Source organism: Anabrus simplex, chromosome 1, assembly GCF_040414725.1.
Source record: "Anabrus simplex isolate iqAnaSimp1 chromosome 1, ASM4041472v1, whole genome shotgun sequence".
NCBI lineage: Eukaryota > Metazoa > Arthropoda > Insecta > Orthoptera > Tettigoniidae > Anabrus > Anabrus simplex.
Window position 1 is genome coordinate 1559288420 of NC_090265.1, and position 20758 is coordinate 1559309177.

A 20758-nucleotide genomic window follows, 5' to 3' on the forward strand; every position below is an offset into this window, starting at 1 on the left:
AGTAATTGATGAACCGTACGTTAATTGATATTGCACTTACCTATGCTGACGTTATTAGCCAAGAAAGTTATCTTCGTACAGTGACACTGAGCACAAAATCACGAAATCTCACACCACAAGTACACTTCTTAAGTAACCATCTCAAAATGGCGACCACACGCTTCCATCACAACAAGCTTGTAAGCACTTACTGAAGGGTGCTGCAATCTTGCGGCGATTCGCAGAAAGTGACACTGTCCGATACTGCACGCCGTCCGGTTCTGCCAAATCTTCCCCTATGTATGTATGTATGTATGCATGTCTGTATGTACATATCTATGAGCATCACAAGAAAACGACTGAAGAGAATTGAATGAAAATCGGTATATAAAGTTGGGGAATAAGTCGCTACAATCTAGGCTATAAAATATTTTATTCATGCTGAGTGAAAAGGTAGTTTAAGGGAAGGCCTTAAATTTGACTCTCAAATATTTATGTTATTATTGGCCCTATTGATAAATACTACATAACTGAAGTTACATATTATTAAATTTTCTATCATTTGTTTATTATTCATTTACCATGATAGAGATATTCATGAATTTGGATTTTTGTTGCCAAGTCCATATCAATGCAGAGGTACGAGAAAATGGGTGACAGAATCTAAGGAAAATTGGAATGTAAAGTCGGGGAATCAGGAACTACAGTCTACACTACAGATACTTTTATTCACCCTGTTCGAAATGGTAGTTTAGTGGAAGGTGCCAAAAATTTAATTTTTAATTACCTATCTTATTGGTCATATCAAAAAGTACTACATAACAAAAGTTACAGAGAATAGAATTTCCGATTATTTATGTCTTATTCAGTTTTACCGTACCGACTATAATAATATTGATGGTGATGGTGACTAAATTGTGAAGATGATTATAAGAATGAGGAAAAAGTCATGAAGGAACACAAGAGGGAATCATGAAAGAAAGGAGAACTCACTTTACATTAGATGCTCTAATATCACAGAGTTGGAAGAAAACTAAACGTGAAGGCCTGCAGTATAGAAAGCTCATGAAATTGATCAACAGTAACATTACATTGAGCATTGTTTATTGTGATGTGCTTTGTGTATTCGGCTGCCATTTATCTCCGATAGATGGGATTACTGCTGTGTACCGAGTATAGCAGCCTGCCTGAATATTGGGGGAGTTAGATCTTTCTCTTCTTTAGCATCTATACCTCTGGTTCATAGATTTTCTGATACCACTGATATGTAACACCAGTGACATGCGGTGAACACATTCATTAACCAGGCTGCAAAAATATGTTTTAAATATAAGCAAATCTTAACCCCACTCACTACACTCTCTAATGTTAACATTACCATTTTATAAGGCTGCATTTTTCTTGGAAACGTCTACCTGAGAAAGATTTTTTCAAGAATATTTTCAATCACACACTTGCACATATTTCCAAATTGATATTCACGGCGGTGACGACACCATCATAACTTAATCTATAGCAGATTTTAAACAATATACTTACAGTTGTAACATCTGCAAGCTATTGAAAATATGAAATTAATAAACGGTGACTAAAATAAGTATAAATAACAAGAATGGGCGCCACCTGCAAAACAATTGCAGGAATAATTAACTCTGTAGAGCAACGAGCAACTTCCTCTTCCAAGGTGATGGTCATCAGGCTGACGAAGCTCCAGTATTACTTTATAACCTTACCTGTTGCTATTTACCCCTGAAATAGAAGTTAGGTAGCATGCCAGGATCATCCTTACTCCACTGATAAAAGATTTGGTGCAAGTTTCATTCCATGACTTTACTCCCAAAATAATAAAAAGTATATAACAAATACCACAATAATCATCACTTGATGAGACCAACACCTGTTCGCCGTTTACAAAGGGCAAATATGCAGACAACTAAAAACCAACAAAATCATTACTTGACGAGACCTACTCGTGTTTGCTGTTTACAAAGGCAAATTACAAACAACTACGACCAACAAAATCATTACTTGATGAGGCCTACTCGTGTTTGACATTTACAAAGGCAAATTACAAACATCTACAAACCATCAATAAAAATTATTTTCACTATATACATTCCTTAACATACTTCCAGGTAAGAGTCCCACTGCACTCTCTACCGTTACAGAAGAAAATTCTAATCTGGTAAAGAAAACTACAACGACTTTCTCTACGTACAGATGCAACCTTCTTTACGAAGAGCATCCCTAACCTTATTTACACACTTCTTCATCGACGTCTTGAGTCCTTCTCGATTGCTGCACAGGTTAGTGTGACGCCTCACATTTCTCCAACTGAAACTGCATGTTCGGCCGACGATGAATTTCTTTCTCAAGAAATGTAGAGCTGTTCAAGCTCTACAAAATGTTCCGTGAGGGCATACAATTAAAATGTAGATTCAGTATGCACCACCACATCCACTGTACATTATCTTATAGAAGAATTGTAGTATAGGCCTAATCATTATACAGAGTTTGAGTATCAAACACTAGTAGTGTCCTTTACAGTATACAGAACGTCCACCGCAAAGCCGGAAACCCGTTAGCGTCTGTGATTATACCATGTTCACTCCATAGAAGATACGAACAATAGAAGATCGCATAGGAAGCTGCGCAAAATATGTAGCTCCCGCGCGCTGGTCCGAATGAGAAACACACAGAATTAGAATTAGAATGACTTGCCGCACACGCGTACATACTTATATAGGCTTGCTACATGTCGTTATAGCGTTCCGAAAAGTTTGCTGGTAGCAACGCTCTCACAGGCACTTCTTGACGCATCACTCAGTCAACCCAACCTCGCTTAAAACAAAGCCCTCGTATTGGCTATTGAGTGTCTGATGTGACATTGAACGTCCACTCATGTACATTCACATTCATCCACTCCAATCTTCAGCCTATACTACCTGCCGTATCCCGGGTTTCCAAGCCAATTTGTTGCAACACATTCAACTGACTTCAAGCGTCTTTCCCAATATAGCCACTGTTTTTCGTGTTGCACAATTCTTGAGCAACCTACACTGCCATGCCATGTGCAGACACTTACACAAATTAAAATTACATATATATACAAAATTCCCTACTACAAATTCTTCTTCTAATATTATGTTTTTACATATTAATGAACAAAATTACCTGATTTACATTACTTCAATATTACGAACTATTTTACGAAAATTTCCTAACCTAAAAATTTGGAGATCGTACATTTGTACAGTTACAAGCATCCATTCCTCTGGTTCATAGATTTTCTGATACCACTGATATGTAACACCAGTGGCATGCGGTGAACACATTCATTAACCAAGCTGCAAAAATATGTTTTAAATATAAGCAAATCTTAACCCCACTACACTCTCTAATGTTAACATTACCATTTTATAAGGGTGCATTTTTCTTGGAAACGTGTACCTAAGAAAGATTTTTCAAGAATGTTTTCAACCACACACTCGCTCATATTTCCAAATTGATATTCACGGCAGTGACGACACCATCATAACTTAATCTATAGCAGATTTTAAACAATATACTTACAGTTTCATCCAGTGATGCTTCGTGACAGTACAGCTATGGTTTACACAAAAATACACTGGGACTAACATTTGTTTTTAACTTAAAAAGCCTAATCTAAACTGAATCAGCAAAACTAACTGGTATTTTACCATCGCCGAAGTTTTATAGTTTCTCTCGCCTACTGAGTGTACGTGCATCAATGACAAATGAGGAAAATATTTGCCATGGCGTATAACACATGCACATGTTATATTCGTGAAAAATGCCACTGAACTCGCGAAACCTTTACCTATAATCCAAGAGGAACACTACAAAAATTCACTATACCACCATCACAGAAAACCAAGTACAAAATTCTTTCACTTTGCTCTTAGCTCTGTGTTCAAGCTGGGTAACCTAAATATTTTTCTGCGGCTATCACATACTTTACACATGCCATCAATGAATTGCTCGAAAAAACTGTATACATGCCAAAACCCACATCATCATCATCATCATCATCATCATCATCATCATCATCACTAGTGGTCTGCCTATCGGCAGGTCTTCGCATGAATTCTCCATGCTGTTCTGTCTTCAGCCATTCTCTTTGTCTTCCAATAGCTTCTATTTACCTTTACACTGTCCACTAACTGATACCTCTTCCTTCCTCTCTTCATTTTTTTTTTTTTTTTTTCGTATCTTCCCTTCCAATACTTCGGTTATTAAACAATTTCGTAAAGTGCCAAGCTCGATAGCTGCAGTCACTTAAGTGCAGCCAGTATCCAGTATTCGGGATATAGTGGGTTCGAACCCCACTGTCGGCAGCTCTGAAGATAGTTTTCCGTGGTTTCCCATTTTCAAACCAGGCAGATGCTGGGGCTGTACCTTAATTAAGGCCACGGATGCTTCCTTTCCACTCCTAGACCTTTCCTATCCCATCGTCACCATAAGACCCATCTGTGTCGATGCGACGTAAAGCATCTTGCAAAAGAAAAAAAAAATTGTCACAAACAGTGGCCTAACCAAATTTTCTTTCCGTCTTTGAATGCATTCCAAATAAATAAAATAAATAAATAAATAATAATATATAAATAATATATAATGTATATAATATATATTATATATAAACAATAATATATAATTAAAATATATTCTTCTATATTACAATTGATTTCATAAACTGGCTCTATTTTTGTTGGCAAAGCGATGTGCAAGTGGCTATACTGTTAACATGTTGATATTTTTCTTGTAGTCTCTAGTGTGTGGCACTGAACACTTCGAGTGTCAAGTATTAAAACTAACATACCTTATCCAAGCTAGCTGGACTGTCACCGTACATTGCTGTCTGGGGAGTGTCCACAGCCCTGCCCCTCTCCCAGGACAAGGAACCTTCAAGTGCACATGTCAAGCAAGCGACTTAAATTTCGCTGGGGTAGCTCTCTGTTATTTATAAGTTTCATTTCCGTATTGATAGATATTACTTTACAGAAAAACAATATATATACAAATCTCCACCTTATCAATACAAATTTATTTTACATTAAGCAGGTAAATATAGTCAAATAGTCAAGACTAGTTTCGACCCCTAGGGGTCAACTGAGGATGTCAACTGAGGATGACCCCCTAGGGGTCGAAACTAGTCTTGACTATTTGACTATATTTACCTGCTTAATGTAAAATAAATTTGTATTGATAAGGTGGGGTAGCTCTCTTTCGTGCCAACAAGGAAACCCAGCTCGCTGAAGAAGCTGAACTACGGTAGTGCGAGTGGATTGTCGAGACAGCTGTACTTGGCTTGATTTATATTTTCGCTATCTTTTAAACATTATAAAAAGCGTTCCATGGAATAATGAGAAAATGTAAATACAAATTTATTTACCCCAGCAGCTCTGGGGTAGGTGGGGTTCGGTGCACCCCACTGCATAACACACTGGATCATCATAGTATTCCAGCTATTCGATCCCTACTCTGAGGCAGTGATTGGAATGAGCAGTGTACACACTTAAACGGAATAATGACACGGGGTGTTTGCGGCTATCTGCAGCCTGGTCATTCTAGCTCTGGAACTTTGAACTGTTAGATCGAGACCGTAGTACTGTACTTTTTGTTAAAAGTGAGAAAATGTGCTGTTTTTCATTTTATCGAATATTTCACGACAACATTGCTTTTAATCACGATATTTGTACTGATGTCATTGTAATGACATATGTTGTCTTCAGTTGGGAAAACTATAAGGACAGTCTTTCTGAGAATTCCATAACAAAGCACGGGTACATCAGCTAGTTATTTGATACAAATAGCATTGCGCTTTGCATAATTGTGCGGGCACTTGATGCAATGTATTAATCTATGCATTTGCTAAGTAATGGCATCTAAGTGCATGACTGATTCACACATGTGGAGCATGAGTTCATTTAATGATTTTTGGAAGGCTTATCAGAGATTGACCATCTCACTCACATACTTCCTGTGAGGGAATAGAGATGTGTAATATTTAGCCATGTAGCCTTATATAGCAACAGTCAGGCTTTGAGACAAGAAGTTTATAAATATATCATAGTACTGTATTGCGCAAGACTTGTACAGTTTTAACCAATTGTATCTCCTGATTTCTCCTGATTTTCATATCAAAATCTCCCGATTTTTTGTTTTGTACAGTTGGCAGGTATGAAAATAGCTAAATGTTCAAGCTGTAAAATGATGTAAACCAGTATAGAAATAAACAGGTCTGTGTATTTATTAAAAAAATAGGAGACCTTCTTTTTGGGATTACCTTCGTATGTATGTATATATTGTAACCGTAAATGCCGTACTTGGGCTAGAAAAGCATAAGATTCAATGCAGGGCTTGTACGGTACAGAAATGGAGTGCTACAGAGGGAGAGAGGTTTGTTGAAAAATGTCTGATTCAAAAAAACTCACCTTGGGAGTGGCGACCCCATTGTAATAATAGCCTATATTTGTTTCATTCATTTCATCCCTGACCCAGTCAAAGACTGAAAAACAGGTTGTAGGTTTTCATTTTTCGTTTTCATTTCAAAAAAAACCTGAGTTTATTAACAATAGTTCAAATTTCATATCACCTCTGTACAGCAGAAATACTGGGAAGTGTCCTTTCCTTGTCCTGTGGCTGGCGACGTTCCTTGAAGTCCGGCTGCCACTCTTATATTACCATGGGTCTCCTCTCTGCACCACGGAAACACGATTTCTCTCTTGATGGATATTCTAGATGTTCTGGAATTTCTAGAAGATCAAGACAGTCTAGAAGTTCTAGTAGAATGGGCATCAATATTGGTCACGTATAGGATGTATATTAATACAAGCACTTATGCCCTGGACATGTTAATTTGGAAAGCGGCTTCTGCACAGATGAGAGAGAGATATAATAATGATCTTAAACAAAGATTATAGCATGTAAAAATCATGTACTCAAAGATTAAATCAATAACTATCATATAGTAGAATTTCAATGGAATCTACTCCGTGTTTTAACAATAATCATTTAATGCAGCCGAATGTCAATAAATCGAACACGCAATTCAGTCTTAACACTTGAAAGATAAGTAAGTGGAGTCGTATGTCAATAAAATCAAACTTGCAAATTAAATAGCCACTTAAAATTATATGATCATGTAACTTCACATTGTCGAATGTCAATGAAATCGATCTAGTAAGTTCGAAGAATGTGACACTTGGCATAAGTTTTAAGTTTTCTTACTTGATAAATATTTCTGAGTTTTGCACAATTTTGAAGACAATCACTTTGATTGGATAGAAACGAAAATATTGTACTTGTGAAATTATTCCTGTTCACATGGGTTAATCGAAAATAAACTGAAACTGACTCTGTTCGTTAACAGTCCTTGGTTCAATCACTCATAAGGTTGATGAATACAAGTTCAAATATACAGTTCGCAGTCTATCACCTACGAAATTATTTCCAAGTGTTTGAGAATTATTTACATATGGGAAAATTGCAAGTCCAGTGACGTAGATACTGAATTTAAGTTAACATTATATTCAATCACTTGTCAATGTTCGACACTTGAGAAATTCTAAGTCTTATAGCACCATTATGTCAATGAAAACTCTCAGAATATTTCAATCACTTGACAAAATACAAGCACTGTTCAAGAATCTATCACTGATTAGAATGTCTGATTTACTTTGAAATATGAGCACTTGGAAAATAAACACAAGTCTTAAAACACTCATCCTAAATAATCAATCACTTGTAAATGTTAGTGTCGGCAAAGCACAAGTTGTATTCAATCAGTCACGAACTAGAGAAAATTGATAAGTTCTACCTTTCAACACCGTAGAAATTAGACTGTCACTCGATGCTCCATCGTGACTGCCACAAGCTGACCGAGTGGCTCCAACCGTGGTAATTGATACTTTGATCTGCCTTGGGAATTAGCTCTCCTTATATACGCAAATCGTGAAGATAGCAGTAATTGCATTTCAGTTAATATCTCCTTTAGGTTCCATCGAATTTGCATCAAACTTGGTGGAAATGGAGACAAAAAATTTGGCAACACGATGATGTTGTCTTCATTATTTAATTATTATCCTAAGGAAATTTATTAGGCATAGAACATTTCGAATGTTCTCTGGCTGATGCAATCTTTCTTTCGCAAGGGAAGGCAGGCTGTGACATCATAAGCTCCACATCGCATACGAACTTCATGATATAGCTAGCTGTTGAGTCGGTGTGCAGCGCGTAATTCAAAATGGAAGGGCGAGGACTTTATCTTGGACCAGCATTCCCGGTACAATATGTATGTGTGTATGTATGTATGCATGTTCTTCTCTTTAAAGATTTTTCTTATTGTATTATTTGTTATCATGAGTACCCAGGTTTGAGGAGACAGAAGTAGAAGCGCTCTTATATTGTTTGTTTGTTTGTTTGTAATACTCAGGGAAAAGTAGTTCTCTTATTTTGTTTGTTTGTTTTGTGTTTTAGGACTATCCAAGCATGTTGGAGGAGGGGAATGTAACTCTCTTATTTTGTTTGTGTACCACCCAGCACACAAAATATTACATTTAGAAATAAAAGAAATATTAATCAATTAAATTTAACACATTAAAAAGAAAAACAAAAGGGACAACTAAATGATTGGCAGGGAAAAGGATGCAGAAACAACGTGGACTCTGCTGTGATCGTAGACTGTTGAGATCATCATCGTACAGTTCCAGTTTCCTGGGTACTGTTAATGAGCCTCATCCATTTCTTCCTGTCCATAAAAAACTTGTCATGGAGAACATCACCCACTGTCCATCCTCTGGTAACTAGATCAACCTTGATCATGTCCATCCACCAGGTTTTAAGTCTTCCTGCAGGTCTTTTTCCCTCCACCTGTCTTTCCAAATTTATTCTGGTTGTTCTTGTAGGCTCCATCCTCATCACATGCCCATACCACCATAATCTGGATGTGCTGATTTGGTCTAATAGGGATGTCTTTAATCTGGCTTCTTTCCTCACCTGTTCATTCCTTAACTTGTCCATCTTGGTCTTCTGGATGGTGGATCTAAGAAATGTTATCTCTGGTGCTTGCAGTCTTGACAAATATCTTTCTGTGAGGGTGCACGCTTCAATACTATAAGTCAATATTGGTATGAAATAACTGTTAAACATCATCAGTTTGGCTGGTTTTGGAATTATGTCATCCTATAAAAGTGTTCTTACTTGTTGGTAGAATTCTGATCCCTTTTGCACTCTGTAATTTCCTTTCTGACCAAATTATCACTGGAGATTACACTTCCAAGGTAAGGAAAGCTATCCACACACTCTAGCTGGTGGTCTCCTAGTTTTACACTTACTGGACGCCCTTCTCTGTTGACTGCCATCACCACTGACTTGGTCTCGCTGATGTTGAGGTTATATTCCTGGAACTGGGATTTCCATACATTGAGTCTGGTCTGTACTTCACCCCAAATCATGTCGATATAGTGAACCCAAAATAAAAGGGTCAACAGTGAACTATTTATTTAAGCTAAAGCATCAACTTAAGAAATAAAATTAACCTTAAGAACTATCTAATTAACATACATAAATTTTCATGACTTGCAATGGATGTGTAGAAGTTCCACAGGGAATGTAATATTACACTAAATATTTCACAAACTTGAAATTAATACAAATCTATTCCACAAAATAATTAAACAAAACTTTTAGGTCAAGTATCAAATATTTTCGAAATGAAAATCGAAGGTACCATAATTTAAACACTATCAAACTAAAACCCTTACAAAGCCAAATGCTGTTTAAATACATTCTTTAAAAGGCACATGCCAACACCAATCTAAAAATAAGAATAATCCTTGATCGATACAGAGTGCTAGTCACATGTCAAGAAGTCCAAGTGAAAGGTGATTTATAATTTATACACAAAAAGGTTATGAAATACACTTGGCTTCACAATGTTAAGATGTGTTTGAGGCTACAGCACTGAAAATCGTAGAATATACTGGAGGCTAAGAAAAGAAAAGGAAATTCCCGCACCTTAAAGTGAATAATGTTACATAGTTGTTTTTTTTTTTTTTTTTCAGCCATCGGTAAGTCAAAAGGAACAGCTCAGGTTCCCCATTGGATCAGGCGCACACGGACCCATATCCATACTACATTAGACCGTTCCAAAGATTGATCCACACCAAACTAAACTCCACGGAAGTAGCTTGTCTTCGCACAGCGAAAATAGCAAAATCATCAATACCCTATGTCCATTGAATGTGTGGGATTTCAAAATTGTTTTCTATTGACCAACGACATTAAATTATGAAATTTGTAAAGCATTTTAATGTTCTGCAAGCAACTGGATTACTCGGCACTGGATGCACTTCATGTCCTCAGCACATGACATGTAGGCTGTTTCACAAGTACAATTCATGATTTACACTCTACTTGGTACAGTTTGTTTGTTTAGTTGCTTATTTTAGGAGTACCCAAATATGTTGGAGGAGAGTGAGGTAGAAGCATTCTTATTTTTCTCTTTGTTTTCAGGAGTACCCAGGTATGTTGGAGGAATGGGAAGCAGAAGCTCTCATAATTCTGGCCATTACTCTCAACTCATATTCTCTGCAGCAGCTTGATGAACTTATATGCCCTGTAGATCTTCCTAGAGTGGTCAACCTAGCTACACTCTATGGTTGTGGCATCAGCACTGTTCTCTTCCTCTTGGCTGCAGTAGGCTATCCTCTGAAAAAGGTACACTACTCTCCTCTTGGCTGCAGTAGGCTATCCTCTGAAAAAGGTACACTACTCTTCTCAGACAAAGGTGGTTTGTGGTAATTTGCTTGTGAGTCATCAGTATGTTATGTTAATGCTAGTAGCCGTGAACTTCAAATTTCAATATCTTATGAGCTCAATAAGTAAGGAACAGAAGGTCAAATTATCAATGTTTTCTAAATTCTGAAATGAATTAAGAACAAATAGCTAATATTTTATGTAATATTAGGATTATATGTTCAGAAATTTAATTTTCATAGTGGATTCAGGTATCTATGTAAATATATTTTATCAGCAGATATTTTGGCAAGTGCTTTCTCATTTTCATAGAACAGTTTCTGATGTTGTTCCCATTATTCTATTTGATTTCAGTCGATTGTTTAATCTATGGAGTATTAATGGAAAAATGAAGTCTTCTGTAACATGTTGACTGTTACAGTGGCCACCAGTGTCTATTATGAATGTTACTGCTAAGCCATTGCAGACATGGAGCAATGGCTCAAAATTAATTATATGTAAACTTGTCTGCTTGTGTACAGTATTTGACAGTTACAGTAGAATCCTGTTTAAACGTGCCTGCTTTTAAGGGATTCCTGCTTTTAACAAAGATTTTCATAAGGCCCAGCCAAATCGCCAAAAGCACAGTGTTATTTAAACCCCCTTGTAACAAACCCCGATATAAGGAAAGGCCCGCTTTTAATAAATATATTTCACATAAATTACGATTGCACATCCCATTGTAATGAAAATATGTGATAATTTTTTTCTAAAGTTGTTTTAAATGTTCATTAACTTTTGTTTTCATGTAATCTCATTCCTAATTTAAATGTGTGGAACCATGATAAATTGGCGCAGTCTCTGGAAATCACTGTTACCAGCCAGCAGCAGTCACTGTCGTGCTAGATGCTGTTGGTTAGTTACATCCACTGAACTGTAGGTAATACTTGAATGACGGCTGTATGGGAGCGAAGTGCGGTTTCCGATGAGACTAGCATTACGGCCTAGAGGCATGACTCACGTACGCGTACATACCGCAAGACACAAGTAACTTCACGAAATATAAATATTTAGGTGGAAGTTCTCTTGCAAATTTCATGTGATTTACAGTGAAAGATCTATTTCAGAAGATTAAAAAAGGCTATGGATATTGAACAAAATGAAAAAATCATGGAATTATGGTTCCATGGCTGAACCGTCATCGATACACCCCAAGTGTAAGCATACGAAATGTAGAGCTGTTGAAGCTCTACAAAAGAGTTTATGAGGGCATATACTTATCTCCAGCCATTTACCCTTTAGAGCAATTTTAGTTCATAGTCGGTGGTAAAAAAGAACACTTTTCAGGTAAATAATAAATAAATAAATAGAGATTTTCCCTCAATTTTATGTCCAAATAAAGTGTTAACATCTTCTAGGACTCATTAAGGATTAAAATAATCTTTAAAGTACATAATTTGCATGAACGGTTTGGGAGTTAGGACCGTTTTAGTCGGAGTGGGTCACTACAGTAGTTAACCTTAAAATATCCATAAAAATGATTAATTTCACATCGTACAGTACATCAAGCCTACGACATTTCTACCATCATATTTTATAGAATCCATAATAATGGAAATCAATAATAATAATAATAATAATACACTAGAGTCCCGTTAATCCGAACCCTGTTAATCCGAAAGTCCGGTTAATCCAAACTGAGAGATTCAATTTTTTTTTTTTTTAATTCTCCTTATTGAAATGAAAGAACATATTATAGAATGAAAATTGACTTGCATTTTATTAGTCATATTTTACTAGAATAACTTAATGTAAACATAATTACACATCATAAACAATCAATCACTGCATATATTATACAAAGTTTATTCCACCTACTCAATACTGTACAGTAATTGTAATGTTTATAAATACATTACAACATATTATCAAGGTACTAGTTTCGACCCTATATGGATCATCATCAGCCTAACCAAGATACACTTATGGATTTGCCGAAGTCCTAAGGCAGAATTACATTGTGGAAATAAGATTTAAAAGAATGAACTGTGTATGTGATGCGATAATGTACATATAAAATGGTGGATTGACGAACTGTTATAGATAAAATAATGATGTACTTATGAGTGACAATTAAAATTTTTAGTATTTACATCAATTACAATTAGACTGTAAGAATGTTATAATACAATTATTACAATAATGATTAAAATATGCCCTTGTTCGTGAATACTCTAAAATTGCACTTTAAAAACGTAATATGCCGGTTGAATGCAAAGTCCAGATGCTTCTATTGAATTCTAGAATTCCGAGTGTATCTTCAGGTGGAGAATTGAAAGTTGAACATTGGCACAGAGGGTGTCTGTTTTGCTTGAGGTCCAATATTTCTGATACAGAAATTAAATGTAGATAAAACCATGCGACATTCTTATAATATAATGGATTCTTGCTGTAGTGTGAGGGATATTCCCAATCCTAGTTGGAACCAATAGAACCTGATGATGAAAGAGTTAGAATTTGTTGCGTATAGACATTGGAGATATTTCTAAAATTTTTACGAAGCTCGGATGCTAAGATGGGATCAGCAGGAAGGAAGATAGTTCTGGTGATAACCAGATATCCAGCTCCTCCTTCAGATACATCTTTCCTGCAGAATATCAAAGTTGTTTTCTTTCCTCCTAACTGCACTAGTCACCCGCAGCCTTTGGACTTTGGCATTATTCATTCTGTGAAAGTGAAGTACAGGAAGGCCCTGGTTCAAAGAGCTATTTCTTTCCTCGAAAGAAATGAGGAAATGAAATTGAATATACTCCAAGCCATGCATATGTTTGTAGCAGCATGGCAACTAGTCACAACGGACACTATTCAAAACTGCTTTGGCCATGCAGGTTTTGGTGCCATTTCAGAAGTTTTTAATGAAGATGACATTACGGATGATATTAGGAAAGATGGGGAGATTGTATCAAAGGACTTAGGTGCCACAACATTCGAAGAATTTGTCACTTGTGATGATAATATCCTAATCTCAGGACCACAGATAGTTGTTGGAGACCTTTGTGATGATGCAAAAAGACAAAGTACAAAAGAGGAGGAAGAAGAAGAAGATCCAGCAGAACCAACTTTTGGGGCAGCACTGGAGGGTATTTCTCCTCCTTCAATATTGATGAAGACCTCATCAACAGTCTCAACCAAATTGAGAGAAAACTTCTTTCCATGAGACACCTGGGCAAGAAGAAGCAAACTATTTCAGAATGAATGTTAGGCCTCTGTTCCTTCATTTTAAAATTGCAAGTCAGTAATACCTAATTCTCATTTCCTTGCTGCAGGTTGTGCTCGCAATAGTCCACTAAGGAATTTGTTACGTCTGCTGTTTTGTAAATATTTTCTGTTATTCTTGTGTTAATTTGAGTTTTTAGTATTAATATGTTCATTTATTATTTCTTGACATTACATTAAAGACATAAATTTATTATTATTTCTTGTGATACATAGCCTATTTTCTTTGAACCCCCTTTTAAGGAAGAAATATCCAAATGCCCCTGAGATTTGTTAAAAAGGGGTTCTACTGTACAAATAACCGTCAAGTCCTCTTTGGTTATGACTCATACAACAGGCTCCATTATTATACTTCTTCTTTAGCATTTATCCCACCTGGTTGTGGCCGGGTCCACTACATGGATCTACATCTCTATTTAGTTCTACCTTGGGCTGTATCTGGATGAATATTCACACGCTTGAGGTCTTTATGTAGTGTGTCGACCCAATGTTGCTTAAGGCCATCCCTTTGGTCTTCTGCCAACGATCTCTAGGTTGTAGCCCATCCTGGCAATTGTGTCAATTTCTGCTCATAAAAAAATGTGCAAACCATTGGAGATGGTTCTCGCACACTTTTTCACGGACAGGTGCAACGCCACACCGTTACATGATATTGTACAATAGTTCGAAAAGCAATCTAATGTAGTAATACCTACTGTCCACCTCAGGACCTTTGCCTCCATTATGCTAAGTCAGCATTCTGCCATAGTAGTCGGCCAACATTCACGGCCATAATGTGATAGGACAGATTACAATACAGTAGATTTGATTTTAAATTATCTTTCATCTTGCAGTTGCAAGTGACACTGGTTGTCATTCGCCACTTCATCCTGGCTGTATTAATTCTCATGTTGATTTCTTTGATGATTCAGCCATCGTCAGCTATCGTGGAACCAAGATATTTAAACTTTATCACTCGCAGCATATTGTCGCTGTCTACGTTGATGGTTCCCATTTTTTGTGCGTCTGACATCATGTACTCTTATTTTCTTCTTGTTGAGGTGCATGTTTTGCCAGTCTGTCCAATTCTTAAGTTTGGCATTGTGGATCCAGCTCGTTCTCTGCAGTCAGCATCACATCGTCAGCATAGAGAAGGGTCCATGGTAATGGCCGGTGCAGGTCAACTGTTACAGTGTCCATCACTAAGTTGAACAGGAGCAGTGATAGGGTGGATCCGTGGTGTATGTCGACTATGATGGGAAAATGTTTTAGATGGTCCTACAGTAGTTTAGATGTAGCTCCTCAGTTCTGCATAAAGCAGCTTCACCCAGTGAACAAGATATTCTGGCACACCATGTTTTTTAAATGCTAGTCAGATGAAACTGTGCAGTACCCAATCGAAGACCTTTTCGAGGGCCAAGAGCGCAAGATGAAGTGGCATGTCCTTCTGATGGCATTTCTCAAATGAGAGTTGTGCAGCATGAATTGTATCAGTTGTTCTGAAATTCTTCACAAATCCAACTTGGTTGATGGTAAATTTACACATGAATCCTTTTGTCTAGAACATGCTCACAGATCTTCATAGCATGACAAAGCAGCTAGATTGGACAATAATTAGCACACTCAACACGACTTTCTTTTCTTTCTTTCTTTCTTTCTTTCTTTCTTTCTTTCTTTCTTTCTTTCTTTCTTTCTTTCTTTCTTTCTTTGTAAAGATGTGTATGATGATGCTATAATTCCTTTTGATTTGCCTTTTGATTTGAAATTATTCCAGTTTCCCGTAAGAGTCTGCTTTGGCATGACAATAAACAAAGCCCTGGTTCAGACACTTAGAATGATTGGAGTTGATCTCAGTGGAGAATGTTTTTCTATTGGACAGCTTTACATGACCCTATCGTATGTATCGTATTAAAATAAAATCTTTTTGTTCATTACTGGAGAAAAAGCGACTAATGTCGTATACAAAGAAATTTTATAAGTGCTTGGTTAAAAGTAACATATCGCCTTAAACTAATAACTGCTTCCATATGAAGCTGGGGTGGATAGCTAGTTTATATACAAAATAAAAAAGCACATTCTGATTTTACAGCTCACTTATGGAATACAGACACCTGTTAATTCATAACATATTATGTGAAGAGCTAGAATACCATGAAAACTTCAACCTAACTCATGATTTATTTAAGAAGCTGTCCAATATTATTCAAGATTTTAAGCCCCATACCTGGGTGATAGATGGTAAGACAGCAGACTTACTGATGACAGGATAATTTCTTTTGAGGGATGGAGACAATACTGTACTAACTTGTGTGCAAATAAAAATACTGAAAAGGAATGACTGCACAAAATTGAGTGTCCCAATGGAGAATAGAAACTTTATATTTTGCACAGTGAAATGGAACACCTATCAATCATTCAAAAGCAACAAAGTCCCAGAAGGAGATGGAGTGGGTATGTATGTGGGTATGTGGGAAACTGGGAGTGAAATTTCTAGATCCAAATGGGTGGGTAGGAGATAGGGATCTGCGCTCGGATGGCCTTCATTTAAACCGCAGTGGTACGCATAAGTTAGGAAATTTGTTTGGAAGGGTAATAGGGAGGTACATTCAGGGAAACGGGATGGCCTAGGGAGCGGTGATAAGGGAACAGGGAACTGGAAATCAAGTAGGGATGACATAAAATTGTTAGTGTTGAACTGTAGAAGTATTGTAAGGAAAGGAATAGAATTAAGTAATTTAATAGATATATATTCACCAGATATTGTAATAGGAGTTGAATCATGGCTGAGAAATGATATCATGGATGCAGAAATTTTCTCACAGCACTGGAGTGTGTATCGTAGAGATAGGATAGGAAGGGTGGGAGGCGGAGTGTTCATTCTGGTGAAAGAAGAATTTGTAAGCTACGAAAAAGTTAAAGATGAGACACATGAAATTCTAGGTGTAAGGCTCATTTCTAAAGATAATAGGCAACTTGATATATTTGGAGTGTACAGATCGGGAAAGGGTAGCACTGACGCGGATTCAGAATTATTTGATAGGATAGTCAGCTATGTGGGAAACGACATGGAAAGAAATGTGATTGTAGCGGGAGATCTGAATTTGCCAGATGTCAATTGGGAAGGAAATGCGAACGACAGAAAGCATGACCAACAAATGGCAAATAAGTTAATATGGGAAGGACAGCTGATTCAGAAAGTGATGGAACCAACCAGAGGGAAAAATATCCTGGATGTCGTGCTGATAAAACCAGATGAGCTCTATAGGGAAACTGAAGTAATAGATGGTATTAGTGATCATGAAGCTGTTTTTGTGGTAGTTAAAAATAAATGTGATAGAAAGGAAGGTCTTAAAAGTAGGACTGTTAGGCAGTACCATATGGCTGATAAAGCAGGCATGAGGCAGTTTCTAAAAAGTAGCTATGATCGGTGGAAAACGGTAAATATAAATGTAAACAGACTCTGGGATGGGTTTAAAGAAATTGTTGAGGAATGCGAAAACAGGTTTGTACCTTTAAGGGTGGTAAGGAATGGTAAAGACCCACCTTATTATAATAGAGAAATAAAGAGACTAAGAAGGAGGTGCAGACTGGAAAGAAATAAGAGTTAGAAATGGCTGTGGAAGTAAGGAGAAATTGAAGGAACTTACTAGAAAATTGAATCTAGCAAAGAAGGCAGCTAAGGATAATATGATGGCAAGCATAATTGGCAGTCATACGAATTTTAGTGAAAAATGGAAGGGTATGTATAGGTATTTGAAGGCAGAAACAGGTTCCAAGAAGGACATTCCAGGAATAATTAATGAACAAGGGGAGTGTGTATGTGAGGATCTTCAAAAGGCACAAGTATTCAGTCAGCAGTATGTAAAGATTGTTGGTTACAAGGATAATGTTGAGATAGAGGAGGAGACTAAGGCCAAAGAAGTAATAAAATTTACGTATGATAACAATGACATTTACAATAAGATACAAAAGTTAAAAACTAGAAAAGCGACTGGAATTGATCAGATTTCTGGGGATATACTAAAGACAATGGGTTGGGATATAGTACCATATCTGAAGTACTTATTTGATTATTGTTTGGTCGGAGGAGCTATACCAGATGAATGGAGAGTTGCTATAGTTGCCCCTGTGTATAAAGGAAAGGGTGATAGACATAAAGCTGAAAATTACAGGCCTGTAAGTTTGACATGCATTGTATGTAAGCTTTGGGAAGGCATTCTTTCTGATTATATTAGACATGTTTGTGAAATTAATAACTGGTTCGATAGAAAGCAATTCGGTTTTAGGAAAGGTTATTCCACTGAAGCTCAACTTGTAGGATTCCAGCAAGATATAGCAGATATCTTGGATTCAGGAGGTCAAATGGACTGTATTGCGATTGACCTGTCTAAAGCATTTGATAGGGTGGATCATGGGAGACTACTGGCAAAAATGAGTGCAACTGGACTAGACAAAAGAGTGACTGAATGGGTTGCTATATTTCTAGAAAATAGATCTCAGAGAATTAGAGTAGGTGAAGCTTTATCTGACCCTGTAATAATTAAGAGGGGAATTCCTCAAGGCAGTATTTTCGGACCTTTATGTTTTCTTATATATATAAATGATATGAGTAAAGGAGTGGAATCGGAGGTAAGGCTTTTTGCGGATAATGTTATTCTCTATAGAGTGATAAATAAGTTACAAGATTGTGAGCGACTTCTACGTGACCTCGAAAATGTTGTGAGATGGACAGCAGGCAATGGTATGTTGATAAACGGGGTTAAAAGTCAGGTTGTGAGTTTTACAAGTAGGAAAAGTCCTCTCAGTTTTAATTACTGCGTTGATGGGGTGAAAGTTCCTTTTGGGGATCATTGTAAGTATCTAGGTGTTAATATAAGGAAAGATCTTCATTGGGGTAATCACATAAATGGGATTGTAAATAAAGGGTACAGATCTCTGCACATGGTTATGAGGGTGTTTAGGGGTTGTAGTAAGGATGTAAAGGAGAGTGCATATAAGTCTCTGGTAAGACCCCAACTAGAGTATGGTTCCAGTGTATGGGACCCTCACCAGGATTACCTGATTCAAGAACTGGAAAAAATCCACAGAAAAGCAGCTCGATTTGTTCTGGGCGATTTCCGACAAAAGAGTAGCGTTACAAAAATGTTGCAATGTTTGGGTTGGGAAGAATTGAGAGAAAGAAGAAGAGCTGCTCGACTAAGTGGTATGTAACAGTTCAACAGTAATAAAGGTGTTTTAATTTATTCCACCTAAAGATAATAGGCAACTTGATATATTTGGAGTGTACAGATCGGGAAAGGGTAGCACTGACGCGGATTCAGAATTATTTGATAGGATAGTCAGCTATGTGGGAAACGACATGGAAAGAAATGTGATTGTAGCGAGATCTGAATTTGCCAGATGTCAATTGGGAAGGAAATGCGAATGGACTGTGGAAATAGTCCTTCAATATCGTGGAGATCCTCAGGGTGCAGTTTGAAAACCACTGCATTTGGATGAAGAGGAAATGGGATTGGTGAGGAGAGAGCCAATGTTCCTATCATTCTGCATATGGCTTAACAACTGAGAATATCAATAATGCAGTTTCCTTATAATTTCCAATGTACTGTGTATTGAATAGGTGGAATAAATGTACTGTGTATTGAATAGGTGGAATAAATTAAAACACCTTTATTACTGTTGAACTGTTAAAAAAATTTCAATACGGACCTAAAATGAGGTTTATAACATGTAATGTTAAGTGGTATGTTCCGGGCTGTCAGCGGAGAGATGGCGTAGAATGACATTAGTCGACGAATAAGTTTGAATGGCGTTTATAAAAGTAGGAAAGATCACAATATGAAGATAAAGTTGGAATTCAAGAGGACAAACTGGGGCAAATATTCATTTATAGGAAGGGGAGTTAGGGATTGGAATAACTTACCAAGAGAGATGTTCAATAAATTTCCAATTTCTTTGAAATCATTTAGGAAAAGGCTAGGAAAACAACAAATAGGGAATCTGCCACCTGGGCGACTGCCCTAAATGCAGATCAGTATTGATTGATTGATAGGCACATTCCATTATACATGTATTAGAATATGAAGCATTGGAGAATGGTCAAGGGACTGGACAAATTCATCTTTATCCCTATACATCAAAAAGGCTCAGTCAAGTATTACTCTAACTATTGCACTGTTGCACTAATTTTGCATTCAAGTAAGATATTATTAAATAAGCATCTGAAATTATACTTACAATCTAAAATCTCTCCTGAACAAGCAAGCTTTATTCAAGAAAAGGGATCTTGGGAACAAATTCTCAACTTGTGGCAGATTCTTGAGAAGTCTCATGAGTTTTGCATCCCTGTCTTAATCAGTTTTCTGGACTATGAGAAGGCTTTTGACTGAGAGAACCTGTCCTCCTGATGAAGTTGGAAGGAGAAAGGTGTTTGTCAGGGACTGAGATTAAATGGATGAAGAGGAAATGGGATTGGTGAGGAGAGAGCCAATGTTCCTATCATTCTGCATATGGCTTAACAACTGAGAATATCAATAATGCAGTTTCCTTATAATTTCCAATGTACTGTGTTACATGCTGTTACATTCAATCGTAATGGACGTCCATAACTAATCATAATTTTAAACCTGTTCTGTACTGTGCGATGTAGGTAAATTTCATCAGAAATGTAGGATCACTGGCTAATGCAGCAACTAATTTTGTCTACCAAGACCTCAAAAATATTCAAGGGGGAAAAAAAAGAAAGAAGAAAAAGCAATTAAAGTGC

The 20758-nt window shown here is 36.9% G+C and overlaps 1 protein-coding gene across 1 annotated transcript in view; it reads left to right on the forward strand.

Moving 5' to 3' along the window:
* The window catches only part of LOC136880643 (constitutive coactivator of peroxisome proliferator-activated receptor gamma), a 194104-nt gene that overhangs the window by 148146 nt on the left and 25200 nt on the right, over window positions 1-20758 (forward strand). The window contains exon 5 of the mRNA XM_068225583.1: window positions 10516-10719. Coding sequence (XP_068081684.1) covers window positions 10516-10719 — 204 coding nt within the window. The remainder of the gene's footprint in view (window positions 1-10515; window positions 10720-20758) is intronic.